Source organism: Elephantulus edwardii, unplaced genomic scaffold (assembly GCF_000299155.1).
Source record: "Elephantulus edwardii isolate Elephantulus edwardi_28Jun2011 unplaced genomic scaffold, EleEdw1.0 scaffold00044, whole genome shotgun sequence".
NCBI classification, from domain to species: Eukaryota; Metazoa; Chordata; class Mammalia; order Macroscelidea; family Macroscelididae; genus Elephantulus; species Elephantulus edwardii.
In genome coordinates, this window is record NW_006399794.1 from 10,430,781 (window position 1) to 10,443,271 (window position 12,491).

General features: G+C 41.8%; 1 protein-coding gene and 1 pseudogene across 1 annotated transcript in view; both read left to right on the forward strand.

Moving 5' to 3' along the window:
- LOC102872138 (olfactomedin-4-like) overlaps nucleotides 1-6,298 on the forward strand; it is a 10,092-nt gene extending 3,794 nt beyond the window's left edge. Inside the window, exons 2-6 of the mRNA XM_006885655.1 lie at nucleotides 821-952; nucleotides 2,171-2,383; nucleotides 2,570-2,735; nucleotides 3,118-3,277; nucleotides 5,617-6,298. Coding sequence (XP_006885717.1) covers nucleotides 821-952; nucleotides 2,171-2,383; nucleotides 2,570-2,735; nucleotides 3,118-3,277; nucleotides 5,617-6,298 — 1,353 coding nt within the window. The remainder of the gene's footprint in view (nucleotides 1-820; nucleotides 953-2,170; nucleotides 2,384-2,569; nucleotides 2,736-3,117; nucleotides 3,278-5,616) is intronic.
- Nucleotides 6,299-10,670: 4,372 nt separating this feature from the next.
- On the forward strand, nucleotides 10,671-12,491 carry LOC102872535 (annotated as a pseudogene).

Consider the following 12,491-nt stretch of genomic DNA (forward strand, 5'->3'; position numbering starts at 1 on the left):
AAAACTCAAAATTAGACATCTTTCAGACCTAGAACCTCCCTACCACCTCTGTTCTCTCAGGAAGAAGCTGAAGTAAGAAGCTGCCTCTTACCTTCTCCTTTCTAATCTGCACTGCATACCCACCTGACATAGCTTTAACTTGTGTACTTTTCTAAAGTGTAATATCACGGGACATAGAAACTTACCTTCAAGCTTAGCCTCATCACTCACTAACCATGTGAATCAGTAAAATGATTTTTAGGTTCGTAGAACTTCCCCCTCATCCTTATAAATTGCACTCATGTTGTGTAATATCCTTCTAAGTGCTAACAAATAACTCAGATTTTGGTGCCTCTTGATGTTACTAACTACTTTCTTGGATGATTGGGAAGTCTCTATCTCTGTTGTCTTCAAGACAAGGTGAAGCTCTGGGAATTTGCTAAGCCTCTACAATTAGGGTCTTGCACAACATTAAAATTCAACTCTATCCTTTAACAAATCCATCCCAAATCTACCTATTCTCTTTGGACAAGCTCTGCTCTTTCACATAGATTTTCAACGGTTAAGTTGTCATTCAGCTTTGTGAATGGCAGACAGATCCATTTGGTGTGTTGCAGGTAAGGGTGGCCTTACTAACAGGGGCAGATGGAAGTTAACTGTGGACTTGGAAATCAAGGGGAGGGTAACTCAATCCATTCTGAATGGTGAAAAAAGAATCTCTTGTAGAGGCGGAGAGCTCTTCATAGAAACACCAGGGTAAGGTCAGATTTTTTCCCCGTCTCTTGCTTTGGGCATATTATACTATATTATGCTTAATATGCCTATGGCTTTTATTTTGCAGATAATGAAAGGCATGGGGAGGTCCTTGGATGAGAGTGGCACATGCCACTGTGTGTTTTATATGACCAGAAATTCCAACTCCTTGCAGCATCTGGAGGAGCTCATGAGCAAGTATGAGAAGGCACTCTCCAGGGTAAGTGCTGGTGCTGTAGGAGCAGACTGAGAGCTCCAAGCTCAGACATTCCTGTACCAACATGAGGTTCAGCCCTGGGCAGGACAAGTAGCTGGAGGAAACATATTTCTGGTCTTTGAGGTGGATCATTAGTATGAAGAGGAAATTAGATGCTATGCTTGGGTTATCTAGTGGTAATAATAGAGTGGGAATGTATGTAGGGAATGTTTCCTGTTATAATGTACGAATTAATAGGTATGAGCGCACTGAAACATAGGGAGAGGGAAATTCAGGGACACATATAGAATATGTATGGTGATTTCACTTGTGCAGAATAGAACTACATTCCGCAGGGTTTACAAAGCCATCACCTTTAGAAACAATTGATAAAGCCTCCCTCTTACTGGGTAGGTTTGAGTAACTATCTTTTAGCTAATAGTTGAGCACTTAACTGTTTGTGCCACTGAGAGGCTAATGAAGGCACTCTGGTGGCCTATTGATAATAGGAATTGGGCTACCAGTCCAAAAGCAGGCAGTTCAAATCCACCAGCTGCTCCAAGGGTGAAAGATGGGCATGCTCCTCCCATGCAATTTAAAGTCTCTGAAAACTCACTGGAGGTCAGCTATGAGTTAGTTTTGACTCAACAGCACATAACAATACTAACAAGAAAGATTTATGAAATGGAAAGGACTTGATGAAAGCAGTTTTTATTATGTTTTTCTTCACCAAATAAGCAAAGGCTTGGAAGTGGGATAATGGGACCAGGGAGAGTTGAAGTTGAAGGTACAAAAAGCGGCAATTTGTGGAGGAACTGTGTGCAAGAGTGGGAAGCTTGGGATCAATTCTTTAGGAAAGGAAGAGTGAAGTGACCCTTTGTAGCAGTGGTTGCATTAGAGTCACATTTGTTGTTAGGTCACACATGGAATTCCTGAAGAGAGTTGACTAGAAAGGGCCAGACTGAAAACGGTTTATGGTTTATTTGTTTGTTCTTCAAAGCCACTTGTGAGGGTGCAGTTCTACTAAGAAAAGAAAGAGAGGATTTAAGTGATTCAGAGAATGAGTTTCCTCCTGTAGGTAAAAGGAAGATATGCATAGGAATTTTTAATGTAATAAAATTAGACTAATACCAATGCCTTCTTCAAAGGCTCTTGATGGCCTTTGAAGTTGCTTTTTCATATAGATTAGAAAAGGTATCAGGAAAGTTTGGAGAACTGACAGTTTATCCTACCTATGTCCAGGTCAGTGAATTTGCACAGCTCTTTGAAGGTCAAGATAACCAAGTCTCGAAACTGGTTTATAAAATGCAATCCAGTGCCTTTTCTTCTTATGAAGCCCCCACCTTCAGTCAGCTGCGCTTGGAGCTGGAGGAAGCACAGACATTGGTAGAGGAGCTTAAGATGAAAAAAGAAATGAAAGATTCTCAAGGCCTCTTCAACCAACTCCAGAGACAGGTAGGAGGATGGATTAAAGAAACTTTTCCCCTCCACAATGCATTATCTCCTGTAATCTCACTTGTCTAACAGTTTCCAAAATTGTATCTTTCTAGAGGAGAATACACAAGCAGAGTTTGTTTTGCTCTATTTGTTCTCTTAAGAATGACAGCAACGAACCACATCTCCTGTGTGACATTTCCTTAGGTGGCAAATGCAAGTTTCACTCTCAAACTTCTAAGTGACTCTGACCAGCGCAGTTTCATGGCTCTGCGCCAAGAAGTGGATACCCTCGAGGGTGAACTAAAGGAGTGTGAGAAGATGAGAGAGAAAGAACAAGACTCCAGCTACTCTGGCCCACCCCTGTCCCCTGGTGAGTCCCCAGACTATATTTGTCAAGGCCCTATCTCCTCAAGGCCAAGATTGAAGAGTACAGCTTTGTCTGTGATAAGGTAAGGAGAAGGCAGTAAAATCTTGGTGGAGAGTCAATATTTAATTCCCTTTTTGATGTGGTCTCATATATGGCATATTCATAAAATCTCTATCTCTATCTCTATCCACACATACTCATAATTAAATATATACACTAACTTCTATTTTGCAAAAATTCACACATATTTATGAATTTATATATGCAACCATATAGAAAATATCCACATACTCAAATGTACAGAAGCCCATTATATTTTCATACTTACTCTCTGTGGATTGTGTGCTTCACACCTAACTCACACCTTGCCCACTCCCCTATCCAGGTTCCTGTGCTCATAGAGGCCTCTATAAAGTTAGCAAGCCCCATGTGGTAAAACCTAATTGGAGAGGTGTTTCGTACAAGGCAGGTGCCTGGGGCCGAGACTGGGATCCCAATGCAAATACAAGCCTCTACTGGGTGGCTCCGCTGCGTGCAGATCTCAGGTAGGTCCAGGATGACTCCTTTTCTACATCCAGATTCATCACAAATGTCTCCAAGCCCTCATTTTAGCAAACTCCTTTCTGAGCATCCCTAGCTTCCTCTTTTTTAATTCCAGGAACAACCTACTTGAGTCCTGAAAAACCATTTCCTAATGGTCCTTTCATGGATCAAGGGTGGTTATTGCCAGGACATTCTAAATACCATGCCAAGACAGTGCTAGTTCTGTCCCTAACTTAAGCCTATCTCAAGAATACTTTTCCTTAGATCTTGACTTCTGAATTCTAGCTTTCTGATTCCAGAAAGCTAATTTCAACATCTGGATTTTAAAGGAAAAATTTTAAAATTACCCTACTCAAATATGGCATTTATAATCCAACAGATACAATGTTATACAAGAATGCCCATGAGAGGAAAACATGAAGCTACTATTTGTAGAATTTGTTACGTTGTGAAAAAAATCCAGTGTTGTTATATTTTCATTATCCTGTTAGTTTTGATAACCAAGTAGAAAATTTCTGTTGTTATTCCATTTATAGATAAATTGTGTCACCTTCAGCAAATTACTTAACCTTTCTGAGACCCAGTCTGCTAATTGTAGGGGCTAAAATGTTCTCTATTAAGATTTTATTAAAATTCTTAAATGAGTTAATGCATATATAGTGAAATAAAAGCACTCTTGCTTTTTATCATTACAGTTACTGTTAATGTTTCAACACAATTTTGTCATATTATACAGTAATAATATAGTAAATATTGTTGTTATTGTTGTTATATGCCATCAAGTTGACAGCGACTCATAGCAACCTTGTGAACAGTAACTCTGAGCCCTGCTTTGTCCTGAGCCAATCTCACTGTCTCTGACACACCTGCCCTCATTTCTCCAGTCATTATGTCAATCCATCACAGCCAGGTCTTTCTCTCCTGTGCTGACCCTCCATATTTTCAAACATTATGTCATTCTCTAAGGACTGGTCTCTCCTGGCAACATGTCCAAATTATGTCAGACAAGCTTCAGAATCCTTGCCTCCAACAAGCAACCCAGTTTTACCCTCTCTAGGATAAACATGTTTGTTTTCCTAGCAGTCCATGAAGAGTACATTCAATACTCTTCTCCAGCACAACAGCTCAAAGACATCAGTTTTCCTTCTATCATTAATAGCTATTGTCCATTTTTCTGATGCATAGCAAGTAATTTCAAAGACCATGGCTTGGATCAGGTGCACCTTAGTCTACAGACTGGCATTGTTGGTCTTCAGTGCTTTGAAGAGGTCTCTGACAGCAGACATTTCTAGTGCAATTCATCTTTTAATGTCTTGACTACTGCTACCAAGAGTGTTGATTGTGGACCCAAGTAAACTAAAGTTGTTAACAATCTCAAGCTCTTCACTATCTATCACGATGCTTCCAATGGGCCCAGTGGTGAGAATCTTTGTTTTCTTGATATTGAACTTCAATTCATATTAAAGCCTGCAGTCCTTGACTTTCTGCAGCAAGCACTTCAGGTCCTCCTCAGTTTCAGTAAGCAGGGTTGTGTTATCCGTATTATACAGATTGTTGATGAGTCTTCCTCCAATCCTGATGCCACATTTCTCCTCATAGAGCCCAGCCTCCTAAATAATCTGTTCTGCATATAGATTGAAAAGGTATGGAAATAGGATATGTCCTTTGATACACCCTTCCCAATTTTGAACCATGCAGTGTTCCCTTGCTCTGTTCTGATCCAAGTCTAAGTATGTCTAAGTGTAGGTTTCGCATAAGCATGATCAAATGTTCTGGGATTCCCATTCTTCTCAGACCCAGCCATAATCTGTTGTGATCCATACAGTAGAACACCTTTTCAAAGTCAATGAAAAACAGAGATAGACATTCCTCTGGTTTTGGATCATTTTCAGCAAAATCTTGCTTGAGTATGATATCAACTATACTGTGGATAATTTCCACACTCTGTCAGGCCCCCTTTCTTTGGAATGGAAAAAAATGCAGCTCTCCTGTTGAAATATGTCAGTATTATTGAAATATGTCAATTGTTGAAATATGCCAATTAGTATGTTGTCACTTCCTGGGGCTTTGTTTTTGTCAATTCTTTCAGAGCAGCTTACTACATATATAGTAAAGATATAATAGAAAAGAATAATATTACATTTATTTTACAATGGCTTAGTTATTACATTACAGTTACTATTAGAGAAAGGATTAAGATTCCTTATGTCTGGTTTAAAAGGCCTTGCTGGTAATTAGCACATTAACCTGACCTGACTTCTTAACCAAAATAGTACATACTTTGTAACCTTTGTTATTATTCTGACCTAATGATTTTGATGTCGGGGTGGGCTTGGCTTAGGTACTTTGACTACTACAGGCTCTACAAGTCCTATGAAGATCTGATGCTGTCTAAGAACTACAAGGAGCTGTATATGGGCTATGGTGATGGTAGTGGCAATGCTGTGTACAAAAATTTCATGTACTTTAATTACTATGGCACAAATGACATGGTCAAGTTAGACCTTTCCTCCAACACTGTGGTACTGCAACGCTCACTGGCTGGTGCCACTTACAAAAATCGTTTCTCCTATGCTGGTGTGTCCTGGAAAGACATAGATTTTGCTAGTGATGAGAAAGGACTGTGGGTGCTCTATGCCACTGAAGGAACTAAAGGCAACCTTGTTGTGAGTCGTCTCAATGACAGCACCCTAGAAGTGGAGAAAACCTGGTATTCTGGTCAACACAAGCCAGCGATGTCAGGGGCTTTCATGGCCTGTGGCGTGCTTTACGCCTTACGCCCATCGAGTACTCGCCAGGAGGAGATCTTCTACGCTTTTGATACCAACACTGGGCAGGAGTATTACATAAGCATCACCCTGGACAAAATGCTGGATACTCTACAGGGGATCAATTACAGCCCCTTTGACCACAAGCTCTATGTCTTCAATGATGCATACCTGGTCACTTATGACCTCACCTTTCTGACACGGAAGCAGGCAAAACCTTTTGGGGCCTATGCCCTATCCAAACCCATCAATTAACTAAACCTTCACAATCTGGTGCTTTTAGGCTGGACAAGCCACTGATGAAAGTTCTTCCTCCTCTTTTCTTCCAGGTAGAGCTTTATGTCAAATTGGCATCAGTTTTAATGATTAGGGGGCATTGGTCATGTTTAGTTAGTTCTTTATGTATCCAATTAATATAATCAATCAATATATTATAGGTCCCTTTAGTATTGGTCTTGGTGGATTTGATTTGCAAAACAAAACCAAAAAACCCGAAAAATTAGCATGGGATACATTATCTTCTTTGTTGTATCGGGATCTTACATTATGTGATTTGACATTCTAAACATTTGTGAATTAGACAATTCTATAAAATCGCAATCTCAGTTCAGAATTGCCTCAGTATAAAAGTACCTATTTCCAGTACAGAAGACCCAAGGGAGATGATGGAAGACAGTAGTTCCCTTTCTTAACACTTCCCTCCTATGTGATCTGTGGGTAGAAAAGGGAAAAGTCTTAATCTGAAAAGAAAATTTTCTCTGTCCTGATTCAATTGCATTTTAAGTTTAATTGAGTCTATCTCTGAGTCCTGCTCTAGGAAGTTAGAAGGTTAGCAACAAGCCCAAGGAGGGTCTATATGGATTGGCCTGAGTGTAAAAACATTCTCAATAAAGAATTCTTTGATGTGATTGCAAGAAATGTCTTCTTCTGGTCAATTGTGTTCTCTTTTCTTATCTTCCTCATACGGAGAATGTAGGATCCCATTTTCTTAGTCACTGTCACTCTGTATGGCACACTTTCCCACAAGGCAAAATGGATCTGATATTTAAGCGTTCAATGTGCAATGTCCTTACCCCCTTAGAGGGGATACCAGAATATCTTCCATAGACTTTGTCATGAATACATTTTTACATACATATTTATTCAGAAATACATATCCACATTTTCATTCCTATCTATCCATCAGTCTCATCTCTAGGCAAACATCAACTCAGATATAAATACGCATTCATAACTACTACTAGTGAGGAAGCTCTGGTGGCCTAGTGGCAAGAAGCTGTGCTGCAATCCCGAAGGCATACAGTTTAAATCCACGAGCCTCTCAGTGGGAGAAGGAGGGACAATCTCCTCCTGTGGGATTAGCTGACTCTGAAAACTTGCCAGATGGTTCTAACTCAATGGTACACAACAACAACTACTAGTAGAAAATTTGCATGGGACTGATAATCTTGGGGTTTTGTTTTTTTGGGGGTGTGTTTTTTTTTTTTTACTAGTTTAACCCTGTTCCAGGAAGTCTTGCCTTGTAATTACATCCACTTTTACCTCACTTGATTATAGATGCTTCCCAATTAGTATTTCACTCTAAAATAGATACTGAGACATTGTGACAAAATAATGTAAAAAAGTTTGTTAATATGACATATGGGAAAGACTGAGTATTGAAGAAATGAAAAAAAATATTCTGCAAAGAAACATGTTTAATTTGGAATACCTCTTGGTACCAGCAGTCAGAAATAAAAAACGAAATTACATTGGGAAAATCTGCTGTTAGGGACTTCTCCAGAGTACTGATGAGCAATGATGTCATTCTGGAGAATAAGGTGTGCCCGTTTTAGGCCATGGTCTTTGTATTACTTGCTATGCATCAGAAAGTTAGACAATGACTAAGGATGATAGATTAAAAATCGATGCCTTTGAGTTATGGTTCTTGAGAAGAGTTTTGAACATTATGTAGAACAAACACGTTTGTCCTGGAGTTGGTAAAAACAAACAAACAAACAAACAAACAAACAAACACCCAACAACTGCTCCCTGGAGGCAAGTAGTCTGAAGCTCTGTCTGACATACTTTGGTATATATCAAGGAGGGACCAGTCCTTGGAGAGGGACATCATACTTTAAAGGGTGGAGGGACAGCAAAAGAGGGGAAAACCTTGGATGAGATAGATTGACACAGTGGGGTAATGGGGATCGTTGTGTCAAAGACAATGAAATTAGCTCAAGATAGGGTCCAGCACTGTTGTACATAAGGTCTCTATGAGTTGCAAGCAACTTGACAGCATACAACAACAACAAACAACATAGAGGGAGGTCCTATGGTAAACCCTAGTGCTTCCTAGGCTAGAGTGCTTTGCCTTCCACATGAGAGTCTAAATCTCAAAATATAGACCCTTGGAGAAAAACAAACTCTATTTCACTTGATACCTCTGCTCTTTTCCTATTTTTATTTCTAAAGACTTATTTCCCCCACATCTTTAACATCAGTATCCCTCTCCTATGGGAGAGACCACAGTCATGTCCAAAGATATGTAGTTTTATTAATTGCTTATTGTTATGTGATATCGAGTCACTTGTGACTCTTAGCGACCCCATGCACAAGAGCACTAAACCCTGCTATCTGTGCCAACCTTGTTGTCTCTGACACACCTACCTACATTACCCAGTGACTGAACAAACCATCTCACTGAGGGTCTTCCTCTCTTGGTTTGGCCCTCCACCCTCCCAAACATGATGTCCCTCTCCAGAGACTTATCCTTCTTGCAACATGTTCAAAGTATGTCTGATGAAGCTTCAGAATTCTTGCCTCCAAGGAACAGTCTGGTTTCACCCTCTCCAGGACTAACCTGTTTGTGCTTTTAGCAGTTCATGCTATATTCAACACTCTTCTCCAGCACCACAGCTCAAAGGCATCAAATCTCCTTCTATCATCCCTAGTCACTATACAGGTCTCTGACACATAGCATGCAATTGGGAAGACTATAGCCTGGATCAGGCTCACCTCAGTCTGCAGACTGATGTTGCTCTTTGGTTCTCTGGAGAGGTCCCTGACAGCTGACTTTCCCAGTGTAATTCGTCTCTTGATTTCTTGGCTGCTGGTGCTGAAAGTGCTGATTGTGGAGCCACGTAACCTAAAACTGTTAACAATCTCAATCCCTTCACCATTCATAATGATGCTTCCAATAGGTCCAGTAGTGAGAATATTTGTTTTCATGATGTTGAGCTTCAATTCATATTGAAGGCAGCAGTCCTTAACTTTCTGCAGCACTTCAGGTCCTCCTCAGTTTCAGCAAGCAGGGTTGTGTGATCTGCAAAATGCAGGTTGTTGATGATGCCCGTTTTGATGCCACATTCCTCCTCATACATCCCAGTGTCCCTGATGATCTGTTCTGCATATAGATTAAAATATATGGGGCCAGAATACATCCCTGATAGACACACTTACCGATTTTGAACCATCACAACTATTCTGACATTCATTGAAGAAAGCCACACATAATGTTACATAAAATCTCGTATGTTGTTGTTGTTATATACTGTCAAGTTGCCTACAACTCATAGAGACACTACGTTTACTGTGCCAACCTTATTGTCTCTGACACATCTACTCCCATTACTCCGGTCACTAAATAAAATTATCTCATTAAGGATCTTCCTCTCCTGTGCTGTCCCTCCACCCTCCCAAGCATGACATCCCCCTCCAAGGACTGGTCCCTCCTTGCAATTATGTCTAAAGTACTTCAGATGAAGCTTTAGAATCTTTGCCTCCAAGAAGCAGACTGTTCTTACCCTCTCTATGATGAATCTGTTCTCTTAGTAGTCCATGGTATATTAAATACTCTTCTCCAACACCACAGCTCAAAGTCATCAATTCTCCTTGTCCAGTTCTCTGATGCATAGCAAGTGATTGTAAAGAACATACCCTGTAAGGAGGGACCAGTCCTTGGAGAGTGACATCATGCTTGGGAGGATGGAGGGACAGCACAGGAGGGGAAGGCCCTCTATGAGGTGGATTGATTCAGTGGCTGGGGTAATAGGCATGGGTGTGTCGGAGATGGTGTGATTGGCACAGGACAGAGCAGGTTTTAGGGCTGTTGTACATAGGGTCGCTATGAGTCGCAAGCGACTTGCCGGTACATAACAACAACAAACAACAACAGTCTTATTCTGATTCATTTTGTTTCTAGATGTCTTGCAAATTATATTTTATTTTGCCGGAGAAGTCTGGATTCTCTTAAAACACCTTCCTTCCCCAGCTAGTCTGGCTTTGATAGGGACTTTCAGGCTAGAGTTGACATCATAATGTCCCCTTTCTGAAGAAGTGATTTGCTTTGATGGGTGGGGCAATGGGAGAGACTCCCCTGGGAGGAGTCATTACCACTTAGCTCACGTATGAATCAGTAGTCAAGACAGGCATCCACAGGGTCACATCTGGAAAGCTGGGGTGGGGGTACACCACCACCACCAAGTACCTGACCCCATCCAAGTCACTCATTTATGAGCAACAACGAAATTAATCAGTGACCTGAGAATACAACATCCAAGACAAAGGCCAGTAGAAACATTTGTCTGCTCTCACCCCTTCCGCCCCTGCATCTATCTGCTCTCTATTTGCCTACCTGTTAAGGTCAATGCTGCATGTCACCACCTGAACACTCAGGATGGCCCAGAGTGGGAATCTGACACATCTGCCTGCAGACAAGAATATGTCTTCAAGTGTAACGCGAGTAATAGTGAAGACATCAGGCAAGCAGCAAGACTTTATGGTAGCTGATGACACCTCTGTGAGAGAGTTCAAGGAGAAGTTAGCAGCTCATTTCAAGTGTCAAATTGATCAGTTAGTACTGGTCTTCATGGGTCGCCTTCTCAGAGACCATGACACACTGGGCCAGAGAGGCATCCTGGATGGTCACACGGTTCATCTGGTCATCAAATCCAGGTATGGCTCTCAACCTGTATCCCATTCCTCCTGGAACTGCTCTTCAAATGAGCCTTGCAACAGGGATGGAGACATCAAAAGAAAGAGCAGTGGGGTATGTCAACCTGCTGAAACAAGTCAAACCCCAGTAAAATCAACCCTTCTTGTGGAGCCAGAGATGCCCAAGGTAAATACCCAGAATCTGGAAGCAAGCAGTCCAAGCCACATGAAACAGGTGCTGGAGAATAACATTCAGCAGCTTCCACCCAACACAGATCTCATGCGACAGATCATCTCAGAACATCCAGAGATGCAACAACTGATGCAACAGAATCCAGAGGTTTCCCACATCCTTGACAATTCTGAGGTTTTATGGCAGACTTTGGAACTGGCTAGAAAACTTGCCATAATCCAAGAGATAATGCAGATCCAACAATCTTCACCGAACCTTGAGAATCCACAGAATCTACAGCCATATCTGGGTTTAGAGACAATCCCTGGTGGCAACAGTACCTTGGTTCAGAACCATGCTGATATGAATGAGCAAATGACCAACAACTTGCAAGATATCTTTGGAGGTAACAGTTTCACAGATCATCTGTCAGGACAAATACCAGAGCAAGTCCAGCCTTCACTTTCTTCTCCACTACCATGCCAGGAACAGCAGGACAAACTTCCACAGCTCCCTACAATTCAAGTTATTTACACGAGCTCATGTGGTTTATTCTCAGGCAGTGCCACGCCGAGCAGGGAGAATCACACCTCCAGTGTCAGTGCCACAGCTATCTCCACCAAGGACCAAAACTGTCCAGGTACCATTCAGCAGTCCGTTGAGGTGCCAACTCTCCTGAGCATAGAGCCTACTCAGTGGTACCAGGAAGAAGGCATGTCTCTAAATGACTTGGAGTCAAAATTAGAAGATGAACTACTGCTGTTGGCTGAGCAGACGAACTCCCAGATTACGGGAAGCGTGATACGGTTTCTTATGAACAATCCCAGTCTGGCTGCCAAAATAATGCTGTTCATGAAGATACCTCAGCTGAGTGAACAGTGGAGGCAACAGATGTCCACCTTCCTGCAGCAGATACAGCTTTCTGATTTGCTACTCTCCCTAGCCAATCCTAAAGCATCACAGGGAATATTGAAAATTGAGCAGGGCCTCCAGTTGCTGGCCACAGAAGCACCAGTTCTTCTGCCTTGGATAGCACCCTACCTTTGGGGCTTGGGTTGGCTTCCTGCCCCTAGTTGTACACACCCTGACATGGCTTCCTGGTCCTGGGATGTGCCAGACATAGCTGGACCTAAAGAGTCTGAGAGTTGCCACAGATTTGGAGCAGTCTTTCAGAGACTACAAACCCTCACTGAAGACCCCTCCAACTCTATACAAGCCCAAGAGCTTCTCTTCAGCCAGCAAATGGAATCTCTTAGGGCCTTGGGCTTTGGGAACCATCATGACAATCTGCAGGCGCTCATTGCCACCGAAGGGGATACCAGTGCTGCTATCCGTAAGCTCAAAAGGTCCCAGGGACCCTAA